We start from the raw sequence: 19,142 nt of genomic DNA on the forward strand, positions 1-19,142 counted from the left end.
TTTTCCAGCCTCAGCCAAATTTCAAAAGCAGGCTTTTCTCTGAGGCTAATTTTTGTGGGAAGGGGTGGGGAGGGAGGGTGATAATTTCAGCTTGGATGGTTAGTTTGGTGCAGTTATAGAGAACTATAAACACATCTTATAATTACAAGTGTCAGGCATCTTTCAATATGAGGAAGTAATATCATATTTGCAAACGAAGAAAATGAGAGTAGACTAAATATTATTAAAAGTATAGCAGTGATTAATAGAGATTTGTGTAAAAGCAGCAGCATTAATAGTTTTTTGTTATATTTTAGGAAAAATTTGAGAAGTTTGTGATGTTCTTTATGAAAGCAGTAGACTTTGCCATAAACGATCCAAGGTAAGCTGTTTCTGAGGGTGATTGCACTTCTGAATTGCAAAAGTTGTTACTGACCTCTTTTTTGTTTTAAGTTTGTTGCTTCTTACATTTTCATTTTGTGAATCAGTGCTTTCTTTTGCGTATTGTCTTTGTTTCAGTCCAATCCTGTAACACCTGTTCTGCTTGCCATTGTGAAAAGGAAGAGTAGAAGAGTTTATGGAGATGTCATGAATATAAGCTTGATTTAATTTGCTGGATATTAGTTAGGTCCTCCCATTGTGTGGGTCTTCTGCAGTGCTGAATCACTATCAGACCAATTCAGGTGTCCTTGCTTGAGTAGACCATAGAAGAGAAGGGGGGGGGTTGTTGTTTACTAGAACTCTTATGAGAGGTGCATCTAATGTAGACTGCATGTTGTTTATAGTTCAGTAATTTCCACAGCCTTCATCGTGGTAATAGTTATTGTCTAAATACAAAGCACAAGACAGTCTCTTCTTCTTTTTAGAATGGATATTAAAATATGTCTAAATAATTGTTGGTTTATCTTGGGTCCTAAATTCCTAAACCGTTTCCTCTTTTTCAGATACTATTTTTTGATTTACAATGCCTCGGTCCTTTACTGGAATTTCATAAGGCCATATCTTAAGCATGGATTCCGCTGCCACCTTATTTCCAGTCTGTATCAGATTGTAGCTGCGTTAAATCAAGTTGGAGAGCAAGACAAGGAGTGGAGAGCTGAACTCATGATGTATGTTTTGGCTATATTTAAGGACCAGTGTCCTGGAGTGCTCTTGTGTATATGGCTCCTATCTGAGGTTATCTTTGTCTACCTATTTGTCCATTGATAAATCTACTGTTTTAAATGTGGTACAGCTTGTAAACCAAAGCTCATACGTGGGTTATACACTGCTGTCACAATGGTAAAATAATGAGTAGGCAGGTGAAAAAGCCTTAGTGTCAGGTCTGTTTTCTAAATCTCCAAAAGTGTGGTACAGTTTCTCACTCCCTTCTAAAAACTTCTTTCACGTATCTCATCACAGACATTGCATATGTGGTTCCTTTGCCTTATACAAACCCCAGACCATTTCATATATCTTTTGTTCTTAGTCACTTACTCATAATCTTTGCAAAGGCTTTCATCATATGCATGTAGTTCATACAGTTTTAACATGTCACCTGTCTGCTTTATATGTGGGTACTATCCATATGCTTATACTCCAATTTCTCCCAGTCTCTTGGGATTCTCTTTTCATAGTACATTTCTTCAGCATTCACTAGGTCTGTTTGATCCATTGAACTCCTATCATGTCATCTTGATGGAGATTCCTGAATGGCTTTTAGCCATAATGGTTGTGTCTGTATCCCTTATCCCTTCTTTTTCCCTTTCTTTAGCTAATTCCTTAGCTTTCCTTTCTTCCTTCATCCTTCTTTCACATTTTATATAATTCTTTTCATGTATAATATTTAGGTTTTGAAGAAGCTTTTCACGCTTCTCTTTTATAAGTCTTGTATCTTTCCTAACTGTTGTCTTTACTCTTTTGCCATTCCCAAAATGCTTTCTTTTACAATTCTGTTAGTAAATTAATATCTTACTAAAAAGCATTGTATAGCACTGAACATAAAAATACGCTATTTTTAACTAGGAAAATGATAACAAAAATGTCATAGAAAGTAGCAGTCAATTTTTAAAACCCCCACTGTAATGTCATGTAATGTAGTACATTACTCCAGATTTCCTGATTTCAAACTCTAAAATCTTTAGGATTTTTGCCCACCGAACTGATGGTTGCTGTACTGTGTGCCTATCAGCTAATGGTATCCATACAATTTTTAAGCATTTTGACTTCAAGTGCTGCAGTGGTCTTGGGTAATACCATTTTACAAATGTTTCAACTCAAAATTTTTGGTATATTTCTGCCTCAATTTTTCCTTGATTGCCCTGTGAACTTAATTTTAACTCTTCCGTTTAGGTTGTTGGTTTCTTTATTTCTGTTGACACTTTGGTGCAATGATGTCAAAGATATTAGACACATTTATATAGTTTTCCTATAAGATTTAGTTTAGAAGTGCTGTTCTGATATACTAAAATACTCTAAAACTCTTGATTCAGAGGTGATACCATTTATTAGACCAATTAAAAATACCTAAAAAAAATCTTTCTTTGCAAGCGTTTGGGCACATGCACCCTTCTTCAGACTGAGGAGAAATCAAAGATTGTAAAAGATTGGGCATGCTCTAGGTCTGCAGCAGTGCTTTCTGAGTTGAGATGCTATGTTGGCCCATAGATAATCAGATGTTCCTGTATATCTTGTAAAACATTTACACAATATTACCTTTTTCCAAGAAATCTGTGACTTCTCTGCTGGCTCCAGATTTTTACCAACAAATCCTCATTGAATTGGGACCCCTACCAAGTTTTAAAACTCTTGGGTTTCAGTCATGCTACTTGTGGTAGTTTTAATATATTAAGCTGTTTTCATTGAATAACTTACCTCTTTGCACTGGAAATGGGGCCCTCTTTTAACCAAAGATCCCTAACAGGGTGCTCCTCCAGGCAGAGATGATTAAGGAATACCAAATGTTTTCTGCCTGTACATTATTGCATAGGGAACTCCTAAGGTGCTGAGTTACATAATATTCAGGGACTGCTGATCCCCACCTTCTGCACAGAGGTACAAGTTCTACTTTAACCATACTTGGCTACTGTGACAGGGCAACTCTCATGGCTGGGTCTCATGCTGGCCCCCCAACCTGTCTCTATGGGGCAGTCTGCCCACTCTCACCTGCCACAACTTTTTTGTTCCATAAACTGTTTGTATAATGCAGGAGACTGCTCATTACTGCCCCGATGCTAGGAGACACTATCTGCCACTCTGACCTCCCCTACACCACAGCCCATTCCCCACAGATGGCATCACAATTCTTAACGTCTCTGGCCCCACACTGGGCCCCATAATCCTTCAGTCTGGGCCCCAACTGGATCCCTCCAATAAGACAGCCTACTTCACCCTCATTTTGGTCTACCTAGCTGCCTGTTCTTTTCCCCTTGTTGCGTGTGCTCCCCTCCTCCCCCCGGGACCTTTGGCCACACAGACTCTGGCCTTACCTCTAAAGCCAGTCAGAATCCCAGGCTCTTGGCTCTAGGAGTCCCTCAAGGTGGGCCCCTGGCCCCTTTGATCCTTCTGGTCCTGGTCCCAGCATTGACCAGCTGAGGGTGCCTCAAGTCAGGCTTCTTGAGCATCTAGCCCAGTCTCTCACAGGTCGGCCTTCCTGGCCCTACTATGGGACTACCAACCTGGTTGTGGGGTCTGGGGTTATTAAGGAGCCCTGACCTGCCTTTCACCAGGGTGGTAATTGGCCTGGCATTTCCTGGGGGCTCCCACACCAGTAGGAGCCCCACCAAGCCACCCATCCTCATCAGGATGCAGTTTTAGATCATGCCAAGAGCCTCCTAGCCATCCCCATAAGCTCTTGCCCTTACCTCCTGGGTTGTCCTGCTGTAGCTCAGCTGGGTAATGTTTCTGCCTGGGCTGGCAGCAGCAGACTGCAGCTTTTATATACTAGGTACTCAAAATGGCCTGCCATCAGTCACCTGTTGGATGCCTGAACCAGCCCTTAAAGTGGCAGGCAGCAACAGTCCCCTGCCACAGCTACAAAATGGAAAACACTGTTTCCCCAGGAAAGGTTCTCAGAAACAAACAGGGGGGAAAAGCCTAGTAAGGTTATGAAATGTTTTATTTTTAAAAAACAACATAAGTCCATCTAGTTTTGCAACCTCACTGAAACTCTGCTTAGAGCCAGGACACCTTTCCCCCCGAAATTGGGGCTTAAGTATTCAGCAGCTGTGGCCACCCGCTGCCTGGGCTGACCGAGAGCAATTTGCTCCCAGTCAGCATCTACACGTGCAGTATAGAGCATTAGTTGATGGACCATTTAACTAATACCTGCATGTACTAGCAAATGACACATTAAACTAATCTAATGAGCATGTAGACTGTGACACTTTACTTCTCGTTAGATTAATGCACAGTAAAACGTCTTGTGCAGATGCACCCAGCATAATTTCTATTCTTTGCATTGCTAAGGCAGGTACAGTGGCTGGAAGACTAGGAAAGGTGGTGAGGCCCAGGCTTTTCCAAGTTATGGTTCCCTTTCATCCCATGCTGCAGATAGGACATAGTATTTCCAGGGTTCCTTTGTTTTACACCTGTGTGTTATGCTAATGTATAGGCCACAGTCTGACTCTTAGTTATTTGCTAAGTGGTTGTATAATTTAAAATGATGATTTCATTTTGGTCATACAGAAATTTTCTTGACTGTGGATCCAACACCTACTGGTGCTTGATTTTAGTGTATGCAGGATCAGGCCTTTAATGATTTTGTTCATTAGCATAGGAAAAGAAAATAGGAATTTATAACAAGAAATTCTGTGCATCTCCTAGCACGCGGCAGGCAATTATTTCAGGTGGACAGCCACTAACCGAGTTTTGGCAAGCTGTCGAGTGCCGCGTGGATAACCCCGCCCCTTAACAGGTGCCCCACTCCCTGGCTGCCGTCTTGGGACTAGAAGTCCCACCCCTAACCTCTGACCTGTGCCACCAGAAGTCCCTCCCCTTGATGCTGGAAGTATACCTTTGGGGAAGAGCATTTGCCATCTTAGGGGGGGAAAAACAAATGACTTACTAAAAATCAAACACCTATAATAATCTATTTTAATTTAATTAAAAATATATATTTTTGTCTTGATTTGTATACATTTGTGCTGTATATGCAGAAGTGATTGCACTTGGGGCTTTGTATGGACGTGTGTGTGGGTATGGATGTGGGTATGGGAGCCATGTGGTGCAAAGAGGCCGTCTGGCAGGTGGGCAGGAAAGTGGGGAAAGTGGCAGGGGAGGAGTGGAAGCAAGTGGGAGCATGGGGCCTGCACCAATGTCCCAGGGTCAGTGCCGGTGGGGCCCAGAGCAGGGCAGTTGGACTGAGGGGTATAGGCTGGCAGGGGTCTGTACAGTTACAAACTGGTTCAGCCTAACCTGGTTAGATTAACCTCCAAAGATTGAATCAATTCAGGCTCAGGCTTTTTGAATGTCTGTCCCTAGCCTTGTAGTAAGGGAGTGGGGGGTAGGTCTGGTTTGTTTGTTTGTTTGTTGTTTTTTTAAGTGTAAACTGGTGGGGAGAAAGGGGGAATGGAAAGTTGAATGCAACAGGAAAAAATTCCAAAGAATATGCTAATGACTGCTAAAATAGCTCATCTTAAATCATATTATACCAAACCTGGACATGATGATCTCACAAGGTCCCTTCCAGCCCTAAAATTCTGTAAATCTGTGAAAATACGCTGTTCAGGGTCATTGAAGGAACTTGTGAGTGCTGAATAGACTTATATCCTGAAAGAAGTACTGTTCTGTTTCATTAACTTTCGTCTCCTCTTACATTTACTTTTATTTTACTGAATAAAATAAAAGAGAGAAGTTCCACATTATATACCTAGACTTCTAAAAGGCTTTTGATCTACTATCCCATGGTATCCTTGTGGAAAAATTGTAAGATTGATAACTACTCAACAGTTCCGTGGGTGGAAAACTGGCTGTATGATAGGACCCAGAGAGTTCTTATGAATGGATCTGTGTTGTCCTGGCGAGAAGTGGCCAGTGTTGAACCTCAGGGGACCGTGCTTGGACCAGTGCTTTTCAACATCTTTATCAATGATTTGGATGTGGGGGTGAAAAGCTTGTTGGCCAAATTTGCAGACAACACCAAGTTATGGGGAGCGCCGTCATGCCAGAAGATAGGTTGCAGATCCAGGCAGACCTGGACAGGCTGAAACTGGGCAGACCAGAACCAGATGGAGTTCAACACTCAGTATAAGGTGCTTCATCTGGGGGCAAACAATCTCTAGCATACCTACAGGCTCAGTGGCAACAATTTTACTTGTACCACGGCTGAAGGACACCTAGGAAGTGATACTCCCACTGTCTTACCAGTGTGGAGTACTGCTGGAGTACTCCTGGCCACAGCTGGAGTACTGCGGTTCTGGGCTCCGCACTTCAACAAGGAAAAACTTGAGAGGGTCCAGAGAAGAGGCACCCATATGATCAGGGACTGACAAGACAAGCCATCTGAGGGGAGGCTGAGGGACTTGGGCCTCTTCAGCCTACAGAAGAGAAGGCTAAGAGGGGACTTGGTAGCAGCTTTCCACTACATCAGGGAAGTAAATCAAGAATTCGGTGAACAGCTGTTCACTAGGACACCCTTGGGGAAGACCAGGAGCAATGGATATGAACTCCTGGAAGGCCGCTTCAGGCTCAGTTCCAGGAAAACTCTTTCACAGTCAGGGTGTCCAGACTGTGGAATAGTGATGGTGCAGTCACCTACCTTGGAAATCTTCAAAAGGAGACTGGAAAGTCACCTCACTAGGGTCACTTGACCCCAGTTGTCTTTTCCTGCCTTGTGCAGGGGGACTGGACCCGATGATCTACGAGGTCCCTTCCAGCCCCTAACAATCTATGAATCATTAAAATGTATTGTGTAAGAGAATGTTGAATTTTTCTTGATGAAATGGATAAAGTCTTGAAAGAGCAAATTACTTTATATCTACTTTTTGGCAAGAATAGTGATCTATATAACTTAGAGACTTTTGGAGTCTTATTTTGTTGTCTGATGAAAGGGTAATTTTTGAACACAGCCCACTGAAATGTTTTACTGATTTGTTTCATGTAATTTCACAGCTTCTGGATTTATTTTCCCTTTGATTCTGGGTAATTGAAAAGTATTGCAAGTAATAAGAAAAAAGCTCTATAAATCTCTTTTTGTGAGAAAATTTTACAGTTGTGATTTTGAAAAAACTGCATTAAATGAAGGTTAAGAGCTATATGGTCTCATAGGTAGAAATGAATTGAGAGCTAGGAATTCTCTGGTTTGTGCCCGTTGTTGAAAATGGCTACATTATATTGCCAGTCACTTGTAGAACATTGTTATAAAAAGTGTGCAGCAATTCTGGCACCTAGAGAAGTTTCAGTCTCTTGATATAATGTAAATAACAGTAATTTTCTTTAGATAATGCAAAAATGTTACTAAATGCTTAACACACTATATTTTTGCTTGATTTGCAGAGAGCTACTTGAATGCTATCTGGATGCTTCAAAAATGCAAGAAGCAGTGAATTTTTCCTCTATTGCAGCAGCATTCATTAAAGATAATGCTCCAGATAAATACCGACAGATATTTTCTTTAATGGTAATTTAAAAATATATATATTTGTTAGAATCAAGAATCTGGATTGGTGTCCTGATCCAGGAAAATTATCTGGAAATTTGCCTTAAAAAGGACTAAAGGATTGTCATCTAAGAAAAAACGGCTTTGAAAATGGTTCACAATCATAAATGATTGCTTAGGATGCAGTTTCTGTTATATTTTATTTTGAACTGATTAAAAATTTCAGAATATGCTTAGAATTGAGACAACAGAATTCACAGCATTTTGGTAAAGAATCCTAGATTTATTATGATACGGGTAGATACTTTTTTTTTTCATTGTTGATATAATTCATTTTGGTATTGTGTGCTAAAGATATTGATACAGTGTCAGTGGGTTCTATACCCTTACATTAAGTACTACTGGGAGGAGTAGCTATCCCAATAATAATAGTAATAGTAGTAGTAGTAGTAGTAATAATAATAAAACTTTGATGATAGTCCATGTTAATACAGTAAGTGTAAACCTTTGGCCAGGCCTGGGTTCACATACCTATGTGTTCACACTAGAAAAATCTTAATGCCAGCTTAAGCCTCTATCCAAAAACCTGGGAAATTTAATTATGTCATTTTTTGATCCCTTTGATAGGCAATATTTCCCCACTTTTAAGCACTGCCACAGAAGGGAGGGAGAAGGAGTCGTCCCAGCCAGGTGCCTGTCCCTGCAGCCCCGCATGGGGGCACTGGGGAGCCCCTGGCTTGGGGGCTTCCCCCTACCCCAGCCCAGCATCCCCCAGCCCAGGGCAGCCCCAGGAGCTGAGGGGAATTCATCCCTTCCTGATCCTTGCCTTAGAACCTTGCTTCAGCCGCTGCAAGTCTCAGGCAGCTTCAGAGCGCAGAGAGAAACTCTAGTGCCCCTCCACAGCCTCTTTTGCCTTAGCTGCTGTGAGTCTGAGGCAAAACTAATGCATCTCTTCGCTCCCTGGGCTGTCCCTGAGACTTGGGAAGAACTCCCTTCAGATCCCTGCCTCTGGGGGACCCTCGGCTGGGGTGGTGGGAAGCCTCCCATGGCAGGGGCTTCCCAGTGCCCCCATGCTGGGCATGGTGCCCCAAGGGACTTCTACTCCCTTGCTCCTGTGGCAGCCGCTGAAGCAATCGGCAGGTAGGAAGAGGGAGGAAGGGAATTGCCTTCAGCTCCCCAGGGCTGCCTGGGTTGGGGAAAACTTCTTGTGGGGGAAGCTGCTCCAGAATGGGCCACCACCCAGACAGGGGGCTCCTTAACCCCCTGTGGGGGTACAGCAGAGGTTTGGGAACTCTTAGCTGGGCTGGCAATGGCCAGCAGGCTGGGAGAAGTGCTCTAGTGCCCCCTGCCTACTGGGCCGGGTCAGTGAAGGCCTCCCCCTGCCTTCCTAATTAAAAACTGAATGTCATTTCAGTTGGTTTTTAGTTAAACCTACGCAGCTTAGAGGAAGCTGTCTAGTTTGAATTGATTTAGCGTCAGGCTTTCTGACTGTCTGTACTTAGCCTTGAAGATCTGTCCTTTAATATTTTAAGAGTGAATTATTGTTTTATTATTTTATAGGTGCGCCACAAATTAATGAAAACCTCCCAGATAGAGGGAAACATACGAAACAGTATCAGTTTATCTGCCATTTATAAAATCCAGACAATACAATCGTAAGTATTAGAATTCATTTGGTATTTAATAAAGTAAATATGGGGTTAGAGTCTGCCATCTTCTTTGGCAGCACAAAGCAGCTGTAAAACCTGATTAGCTGGTCATTCATAGGTGGAGGAAGAAAAAAACAGGGGCAGGGATGGGACTGAGCGTGTGCACGGGCATGCACGCACGCGTTTCCCACCCCTCCCCCATCCCTCTTCAGGCAGGAAAGTCTGTGGGAGGAGAAGGGCCCGTGGGAGGGAGTGGCATTGCCCAGCCATGGCAGGTACTGTGCCAGCACTAGCTGCCTTCCTGCTCCTGGACCCACACTGCCTGGGGTGGGGCTGGAACCAGGGGCCAGCCTCGGCTGTGCCGCAGGGCTAGAGGGGACAGAGCCTCTAGGATTCCCATGCCGGCCCTGCCAGGCCCTGCACAGTGGGGGTGGACAGGACGTGGGACAGAGCCACAGGGAGGGGCAGTGGCTCCTGTCACATGTGTCCTGGGAGGCATGGGGAGAGCGTGCCCCTGCATCTGCATGGGGTAGGGTGGGCTGCTGCTGCATGCTGGGGCTGGGGCTGGGGCAGTGCCGGACTCTTGCCAGCAGGGGTGGAGGGGCTACAGCAAATCTTGGGTGGCTGCAGCCTTCTGCTCCAGCCCCTTCCCAGTGCTGCCGCCACCTGCCCCAAGTGTAGTCTGACACCTCCCCCCCCAGCCAGGAAGAGCTCAGCCCTAGCTCCACTCCCTTTCTCACTACCTGCGTGCCCCTCCCCACCCCTGCTTTAGCCACTGGAAGCCTGCGGCCAGGCTGCTTTGTGGCCTTACCACATCCCTGCATTTGGCAGGGCTAAACCCCATTAGCCTCCCCCTTCTGCCACCTATGTGGTCATTAAAAGGATCCTCTTACCTAAAGGAATGTTAAAATGCAGGATTGAGTAGAGATATGATAGTGGATCCTCTTCCACCCTCTCCTAGCTACCAGCATAGAGAGAAAGTGAAAGTGCCTTCTAAAACCATGTGTTGATACAAGTTATGTTAGTGGTGCCAAGAATGAAGGAGCTTAAAGATGTCTTGGGTCAACTACAGCTCAAGTGTAGTCAAATTGCAATGACTGGATATGTGTGAGAGCCCAGAAGGCATTTGTCTAGAGTATGTCCCCAACCAGGGACATGGACCACACCGTGTCATGACATCGACGGTACAACGGGAGCTCTCCATCCGCAACTGCCCGGCTTTACCTCCGACAGGTGAAGCAGATTGGTGCCAATCCTCAGCGAGGGCAATATCTGGAGGCGGGGAACAGAACCCAGGGAGGAGAGAGGAGGATGGCAGAAATGGAGAAGAAAGGAGCCTGGGAGCCGGAGACACGGTACGAAGACAGTAAAAATTGGGTAAGCCTCTGGTCGGACCTCGAAGAGGCGGTGATACCGTCGCTGCAGGAATGAAGAAGAGGGTGGAAGAAGGAAGGCAGCAGAAGGCAAATTAGGGAGAGACCCTAGGAACGGCACAGGCGGCATATCCGCCTGAACTGTCCACTGTGGGGGGAGTGGTCTTCTTTTTTTTTTTTTTCCCCTTTGATATTCCATCGCTGGCTAGAGAGCCCAGATCGGTGCTGGGCATCCCCCATCCCCCCCATGAGCAGATGGGGAGTGTGTGCCCCACGGGGCCCCACAACCAGATCAGAAGCAGGCAGAAAACCCGTGGGCTGTGAAAAACATGCCTCCTCCCAGCTGATCACTCAAGAAGGAGTGTCCCTCCTCGTTAAATGGTACACGCCGCCAATTAAGCCTGGCACGGTTCTGATTAAAAGTATCCAGGAGGAGTCCATGGCAGAGAGAGTAAGCCACCGATAGACTCTGAGGGGTAACCAATCCAGCCGATTGGAACCAGACCTCGACGATGTACAGAAGAAGAAAAGGATAAAAGCCATAAGATTTCAGTGAACCCCCAAAAAATAAAACGAAAGAGGAGCAAAGAAATTGGTTTCAAGTTGATCCTTTCCTCGCTTCCATTTTTGAGCTTCGGGCATTGAGGCAGCCCTGTACAATAGATCCATGTGTGGGACAGGTAGTCACCACCTCCCTTTTGTAAATCTCTTCTAATTATCAAAGTCGTGGCAGGCAAGAAGAAAGGGCACCAGACCTCATCCAGATTGACCATAAGGGGCACAGCCACCCTGAGGGGACCAGTGAATGTCAGCAGGATGTAGGGATACACATCTGTACCCAGTGACTATGCAACAATATGAATCATTTGAAAAAGAAAGTGAGAACTAGTGAGACTATTTCTAATAGCAGGGAGAGATGTGGGGGTCTTATCTTAAATATAGGGAATCATGTTATAAAGGTGGAAAGAATCCCTTATTTTTTTCAATATAAAATTTAAAAATGTATAATTGTTACAGAAAGAAACAGTATTGAATTTAGGAACGTAAGACAATGTGAAGTTGTTATTATTAAATAGTCAGTATCTAATGTAATTGCAGACAGTTGGATGCAAATGAGTTTCCAAGAGAAGCCACTGCAAATCTGAGTGCTGTGTATGAACTTTTGAAACAGTATGATACAGAATCTGCAAGTTTCATCCTTGGTGAAAAGTAAGTTTTTATTGATTTTTGGCACTCTACAAGTTCAGGATGAGTAATCTTCCATTAAAATTTTTGGTAGAGCATCTTATGACCAGAGCGAGAACTGAGTAACTCTTCATTATCATTTTTGTACTGCTTTAGTACTTAGAAGTTTAAATTAGGGGTCAGAATACTCTGGGGTAAGACTAAACAGCCATCTAATATCAAATATCTTCATCCTGTATAAGTACTTTTGATTCACAATCAAATCTTTTCTTTATCATCTCTTTGATAAAAATAGGACTTCTTTATTTTTCAGTTTGACACTTTTTTCAGAACATGCGTCATATTTTTCTAGCTGTTTTGTAAACACACTTTAATTTTTCAACACAATTTTTAAATTGAAGACCTTAAAACTGGGCCTGCTATTCCAGTTGTGTTCTTATTGATATTGTATATCTTCCATGACCTCTAAGACTTTTCAACGAGACAGATTTCTAGGGTACGGTCTCCGCAGCCCATTCATCTTTTTGGCATTCTTTGTTTGGCTGTATTAAAATATACACCACTTTATTTCATTAGGCTTACCAACCAATCAAGTAGTGACTTTCCCTCATTAAGAATCACCCCACCTATTTTTTTGTTACACTCAAACCTTACTATCAGTGACTGTATAAATTATTTCCTATTAATGATGATTAATAGGATACTTTTGGATGGAGATTAGGATACTGCGGGCTTCTGTTAGAAACATTCTCACTAGCTAATAATTTCTGATGAGCAGTTACATTTTAATATCTATCAGACATTTCTATCAATCGCCAAATAATGTTGCTTGATGGAAACTGTCATTCCATATGACCTGCTTTACCTTCACAGGACAAACTATTCAGAGGGGGAAAAACCTGGGAACTTGCTCTGTCAGCATTTGCTCATAAGGGGAGCTAGAGAGCTGTTATCTTCTGCTGTCAGCCTGCTACCCACACCTTCAACTGTGCCGCTAATGAGAATTGAGCTCTGAACTCCCTCTGGGTGAAGGATCTGGAACAGAGGAGGAGAGAGCTGTGTGAAGAGCAGGGTTGGGTGGGGTCGGCTGTAGGGAGGGCAGAAGCAGAGGATCAAACTCTTCTGGGACACCTTTATAAGGTGCTTTTTTGTATATGTTTTTCCTTCATTCCTATCTTATGTCCACCAGCAGCTTTCTGGTGATGATGAATTCCACTGCCTACCAGTTACTGTTGTGTTAAAGCATTTCATGTTGAATGTCTGTTTATGCCTTGCTTCTCTCTGGAAGAAGTGCTAATGGCTCCCTAAAGAAGCTACTTTGAAGTCTGGTTGGGGAAAGGGAGGAGGGGTGCTAGTCATGACATCAGCTGCTGATACCCTAAGGCAACAGAATTCAGCATCTGTCACAAGGCCAGGAAGAGAGCAGCCCATTCTGTGGTTAGATGACCTGGCCAAACACTAGCACCCTTTGTGTGACATGCCACATGTTCAAATTAATGCTTGATAGAAGCTAACTACAAAACATTACTTTTATTGCACAGTTACTTGGTTAATGTGTCAGGATTTTAATCTGTCTACTCCATGCTATATTTAGGGCTATTTTCTAACTTATTAGCAGAACAACACAGTCAACCCTGACACAGCCATGAGACATAACACTAACCTGGCACAGGTACAGCAACGGGACCACTGTGATTTTTTTCTTCTTTTGTATGGCTTTAGGAGCAAGAGCTATCATCACAGTTTTAATTCCAAATTCCCCAACCAGACCAATGTCCTGTTGGAAAGCGAGTGTAACTCCAAGATGTTGCCCTCAAACTTGTATCTGAGGCAGGATGTTGTCACGTGGTCCATGGTTCCAGTCGCAGTCAGGCAAGGGTTTTAGACGCCAGTTGTACATCAGGTGGCCACACCGACCATGTCCAGTGTGTCTACTATTAGGGGTTGTCCGCATACAATGTCGAAGCCCGGTTGTTGCATTGTTGAGTCCGAGACAAAGTGTTTATGTGGAAAAGTGTTTTCTGCCTATGCTTTCCTTCAAGATTCTTCAGTTTTGTGATATGAGGTGCTTGGTTTGTGTCCATACAAGTTTTTGTGAAATCATGTGATGAGTTGGGGGATCTTGAAGGTCTCTGTGGATGAGAAGGTTTGGATTACTACTGATACGCATTATTTCTCTGTATGTTGCTGCATCCCTTTGAATAGAGGGAAGAGTAATGTTTGAAAGTACTGGTCGCTACTGCACTGGAGTTGATATCAAAGTTCCAGAGATAGTCCTCATTACTGAGTAGGGTTATGTGTCAATGAGTTTGGTATGTGACCATTGTCCTGCTGCTGCAGAAGTTGTCAATATATGCGCAAGAATCCTGGGTAAAGGGCCATGCTTCCACTATAGAACAAGGAAACCCCCTCCTCCCACAGTCCATACTGGTGTGACCATGAGATTAAATTCCTTTCTAGCCCAAAATATGGTGATTGGTCTGACCACAAGTAGACAAACAAAACCCTCTAGCCAGGAACCTCCAGGTTTAAGTCCCAGCAGAAGCATTGTCACAGCCCAGTTAAAATCCCCAGTCTTGCCTGCTGCAACACCCAATATTTTTGAGGAAGATGAACCACCCGTGTCCCAAACAAATGTAGCAGCAGGAAGGGAAACAGAATTCCTCCCTGGCCCTGTGTAGTAACCAGCAAAACCCAGAAGTATGGCAAATACAGTAGAATGTAGACACAGAATATCTTGTGAGACTAATTCAGATGCTTTACAGAGGTTCGACTATATTTGACATGACCTTTTATCAACCTGACTTTTATAACCTTATCAAGAAATAATGTCAGGTTCATTTGAGACCTATGTTTGATGAGACCTTTTATCTTAATTTTTTTTTTTCCTGTTTTTTTTGCAGGATTCCTTTGCTCCTGGAATTGGCTCGTCTTTCTTTGAAATTAAACTGCATTGAAGTTGCATTTGACTGCATACATGATTTGAAGAGAGCTCAAATTAGTGTAAGTGTTAGGACTACCTTTGTCTAATATGTTGTAATTTTTTTCAAGACCAATGCTATAGGTGTTGGGCACTATACTCTCAGTGTTGAAGTGTTAATATGTATAACCCTTATTAATACGGGTGGTAGTTACTTGCAAATTTTTTTTGTCTAAACTAGAGACAGGATGACAAATTGAGAAATAGTGTATAACTGCAGGAAAATACATTCTGTAAACAACATCGTAATTTTGTCTATATCTTTAAAATGTCTCCTATGAAACATTTTAATTGGTGATTCCTTCTAAATTATTCAGGTGGGAAGGAAATGGTTTTTCTGTTTTTAAAAAGGATTTAACTGTCCAAAGCTAGAGAGATTGCCATTAGTTATTAATATAAAAGCTGTAAAAACCATAACATTCTATATAGTATTCATGTTACCCTTTATAATAAAAATCAACCTAAGTGTATAGCATATAGTATTCTAGTTCTGGTGAGTGGGAACTGGGGCATTATTGGTGCCAGAGTTAGGGGCTTCTGAATGGGTCAGTTCAAGAAAGGCTTACCAAGCAAGCACCCCAAGTTATCCTGTGCTCCAGGTAGTGGGAAGTCATGAGCAGGGATCCTGGTTTTCTCTGATTTAAAAAAATCCCACATTTTAAACTGAAAATTGAACTCCAAATCCACATTTTTCCATGATTAAAATGAAACATCACTATATCTACATATAAGTGGTGTTTCATTTAAATCATGGGAAAAATTGTATTGGGGGTTACTTTTTTTAACCAAAAATTGTGGATTTTTTTTTAAATCAGAGTTTTTCTTCCAGAAAAGTGTACATGGCAAGATGCCCTGCCCTGCAGCCTGGGCTCTGTGGCTGTCAGCAGCTACCCTGGCTCTCGGTAGCTGCTGGAGCCTGGACTGCTCCCAGCAGGGCTTGTAGCGTCCCAGATGCCTGCTGGGAGCAGCCCAGGCTCCCGGTTGGCAGCAGCTCCCCAGAGCCGGCTGCAGCCGGGATGGTCCAAAGAGCTGTGCCTGGCTCCAAGCTCCAGCATCAGCTCTGCACCCGCTTGTCGGAGCAGGCGGTGAGGGAGGGGCCTGAGGCAGCACAGCTCTGGTCTCTCCCCTGCTCCCAGCACAGAGGTGGTATCTGGAGCCCAGCGCAGCTGTTTGGAGCCAGCCCGGACCCTGGGCAGCTGCAGCAAGCAAGCAAGCAGGGCACCTGCTTTTTACCCCCTATGTATTTAAAAAAGGACTTCTTGTTATCCTTGATCCAGGTTGCTAGTCCCAGTTCCATCTCTGCCTTAGCCTTCCTAACACCCCCCCCTGCAGTCTTGAGCAATGGAGGTATAATCCTCCTTGGTGATGGCCCCTCCCTTGCATTGGGTGTGCGCCTCCTTTTTAGCTTTGAGACGTTCCTGGATGCTTTTGGTGAGCCATGGGGTCTTTTGAGCACTCTTGCCACCTTTGATCTGCGTTGGGATTGTCACCCTTGTCTTCCCACTCTTAACGTAGTGATACCTTCTGCTGAATGTAATGGATATGTGTGTGTTTAAAGCTTCATGACAGCTTTGAAAAAACTCGGCTCTGATTTACACAGAATAGACAGTTCGACTAACTTGAATACTGTGCTCCCACTGATTTTCAGTGGGAAATCAGTACTAAGATACCTGCTTACAAGACTAAGGTCTACATCATGATTCTTGTCATTCTTACAAATATTTGTTTTATATATTTGTATTCCATAGGATCCAGGAAAACTAATTGAAATAGAATGCCTGGAGTGTGAATATGAAGTCCAAAAACTTGGCAGGAAAATTTCAACCTATACAAAAGGTGCTGTTGAGGTATGTTCTTTAATCATCATTATTTTGAATATATCATTTAACCTGAATTTGCTGTTAAGTATCCAAACTCTGCATGTTAGTGGTCTGTAACTCAATCATATGCAACTTTGTGAAAAATCAGAAATCATTTTCATTGTTTTTCAATTTATTTTAATGTATGATTTTTCTAATAAATGTGCAGAAAAATTTATTGTACACAATTAGCAGAATTCTCTGCTTCTAAAAGTTTGCAGTTTGTAGTGCTGGGCCATACTGTGTCCTGCAAAAATGAACCCAGGTAGAAGGAGGAGGGGACAAAGAACGAGTTGTCATACTCATGCTGTGCACCTAGAGAAAGTACTGGCATACATAGAAAGCGCCCCATTCAAGAAAGGCTTATACATAAAGGGTGGTGCTACAGGTTACTTATAACAATTCTAAATGCATTTAAAATGGGAGCATCCACACATTAAAGGGTGTCAAACTGTGCTAAATACCCTCTAGGCATTTTAAAGTTATACCACTTCAGGCAAGGGTTATCTTTGAGTCATTCTGCCTAGCTCCAGCCAGAGCAGCATTTCTCAATTCGTGGGTCATGACCCAAAAGTGGATCATGATAATATTTGAAAGCGTTGTGTACAAATTGCAAAAAACGTGGGAAAGCACAGATCTTCCCTTGCAGGCTGGCAGCATTCCAGCCTGCGAGGGGGTGTTTGGGGTGATCAGCACTGGAGGAACATGGCCAAGCATCGAGACTGCGTTAGGGCAGAGGGACATTGGGAGGGCGCCTTCCAGCTGGGGGAAAGGGTGGAAAAGAGAGCTGCATGGGTGGGCTGGTGGCAGCAAGCCAGTGCCAATGCTTGTGAGCACGGGGTAGCTGTGAGACGCTGCTCAGGGGGTTGGAGGGGCCGTGACCAGGCTGCCTGGCACGGCGCAGGAGCCTGCCTGCTCCTCCCTCCAGCCCGTGCTGGGTCAGACTCAGTCCGCTGCCATCTGCATGAGCCACCACACTCTGGCGCAAGTGGGACGGGGCAGCAGGGCTGGGAGGCCAGCAGGCTGCAGGTTGGGAGTCAGGGGCCCCAGTATGGCCCGGGGTGGGGGGAAACAGGGGACTGTGGGTTATGCACCAACAGGTCAGAGAAGTGTGGGTTGGGACAGGCCATGGACCTTTGCAAATGGGTGCCAGTCAGAAAAAGGTTGAGAACCACTAAACTGGAGTGTTGTTAGTCTGCTATATGGAGATATAAAGCAACAACTTTGCAGTCATCCAGCATTTGATGGCTCCTAGCCCTTCTTCCCTGACAGACCTTCCACTTTCCCTAATTCTGTTGCCAAGGAGATGGTGCTGGTCCCAAGCACCTTCCTCAGAGGTATGACCCCCCACCCACATGGCACCACGCTTCCAACTCCAAGGATTGTAGGAGACTGGAGCTGGTCCCTGGGCTGGGGGTAAGGCATGCATCCCTCCTCTCAGCTAAGCCTTTCTTCTACATCTAGGCAGCTGTCCCCCAGGCAACAGAGCTTGTCAGGGGGAAGGGACGGCTTCCCTCCCCAGCCTCCCAAGTTCCTAGTGTTACAGGTTACTTTGAACTATCCCAAGGGTATTTATAGTGGAAGTATTCACCTGTTTAAAGTCAAGATAAGTTATTCTTAGTCTACTTCCTGGAGATAAAGCAATCAATTTGCAATCCTCCATCCTCCCAGGATGCACAGATTCCAGCCCCTTTATTCCTTTTCACCCTCTAAACCTCTACCAATTTCCTGTCTGGTAACTCTAGTGGCAATCACAGTTGTGCAGATCTGAGACAGCTCTAAGCCTTAACCTGTGATTGCTCTAAAACTGTTCTAACTTTATGACAACATAACATTCCACAGATTAAAAGTGATTTCAGGATAACCTGTAACAACACCCAGAGTATTTACTCACAAATAATCACATTCACATTGAGCTCAGTGTTATGAGTAAAGTTATTTTTGGATATAAGTGTTCTCATCCTTAATCACTAAAATAGCAGGCACTTATTGTATTTTTTTCTTTTTCTTCCACATATAAATAAGTCTTACTCTCATTTGAATAAATATAATAATGTAGAGTAGCAGTGGTATTATAGCTGTGATGGCCTAGGAAGGAGCAAGTATTTTTTGTCTTATCTTTCATTGTACCAGCTGTATAGTTGGGAGAGATGTTGGACCAGCTTTTGGACATCAAGTGCCCTTAGTTATCTTTACCCCAAAAGACTGCGTGCAAAAATTGCTTTATTTCTACCACATAAACAACTTTCTAAGATCTTTGAAATTAGTGAATTCCTGTGATAGAGTTCTGCTTATGTAAAGAGCAATCTGTATTGGCCTAACTCTTCTCCCTTTGAAGTCTGTCCCAGAGACCAGGGCGAAATAAGACACCTACAGCAGGGGACGACGCGCTGGCGAAAACCGTGTGGCTCATGAGCCGGCTGTTTATACAGCTGTGGCCAGACGGTGATGTTGGCACCAGACGCCAGCCAGTGAAGATAAAAGTGGCGGCAGAGGAAGGGGTGGATGGCCCTGAACAGGGAGACCCGTCAATGGCGGGTC

General features: G+C 43.9%; 1 protein-coding gene across 5 annotated transcripts in view; it reads left to right on the top strand.

Annotated features, from left to right (window-relative positions):
• Positions 1–278: 278 nt before the first annotated feature.
• CFAP46 (cilia and flagella associated protein 46) overlaps positions 279–19,142 on the top strand; it is a 146,096-nt gene continuing 127,232 nt past the window's right edge. For all 5 annotated transcript variants that reach the window (XM_019556104.1, XM_019556108.1, XM_019556106.1 and 2 more), the window contains exons 1-7: positions 279–361; positions 924–1,088; positions 7,453–7,576; positions 9,116–9,210; positions 11,676–11,786; positions 14,666–14,765; positions 16,491–16,589. In XM_019556104.1, coding sequence (XP_019411649.1) covers positions 318–361; positions 924–1,088; positions 7,453–7,576; positions 9,116–9,210; positions 11,676–11,786; positions 14,666–14,765; positions 16,491–16,589 — 738 coding nt within the window. In that variant the 5' untranslated portion in view covers positions 279–317. The remainder of the gene's footprint in view (positions 362–923; positions 1,089–7,452; positions 7,577–9,115; positions 9,211–11,675; positions 11,787–14,665; positions 14,766–16,490; positions 16,590–19,142) is intronic.

The sequence above is a fragment of the Crocodylus porosus genome, unplaced genomic scaffold (assembly GCF_001723895.1).
Source record: "Crocodylus porosus isolate Cpor-Errol unplaced genomic scaffold, CroPor_comp1, whole genome shotgun sequence".
NCBI lineage: Eukaryota > Metazoa > Chordata > Crocodylia > Crocodylidae > Crocodylus > Crocodylus porosus.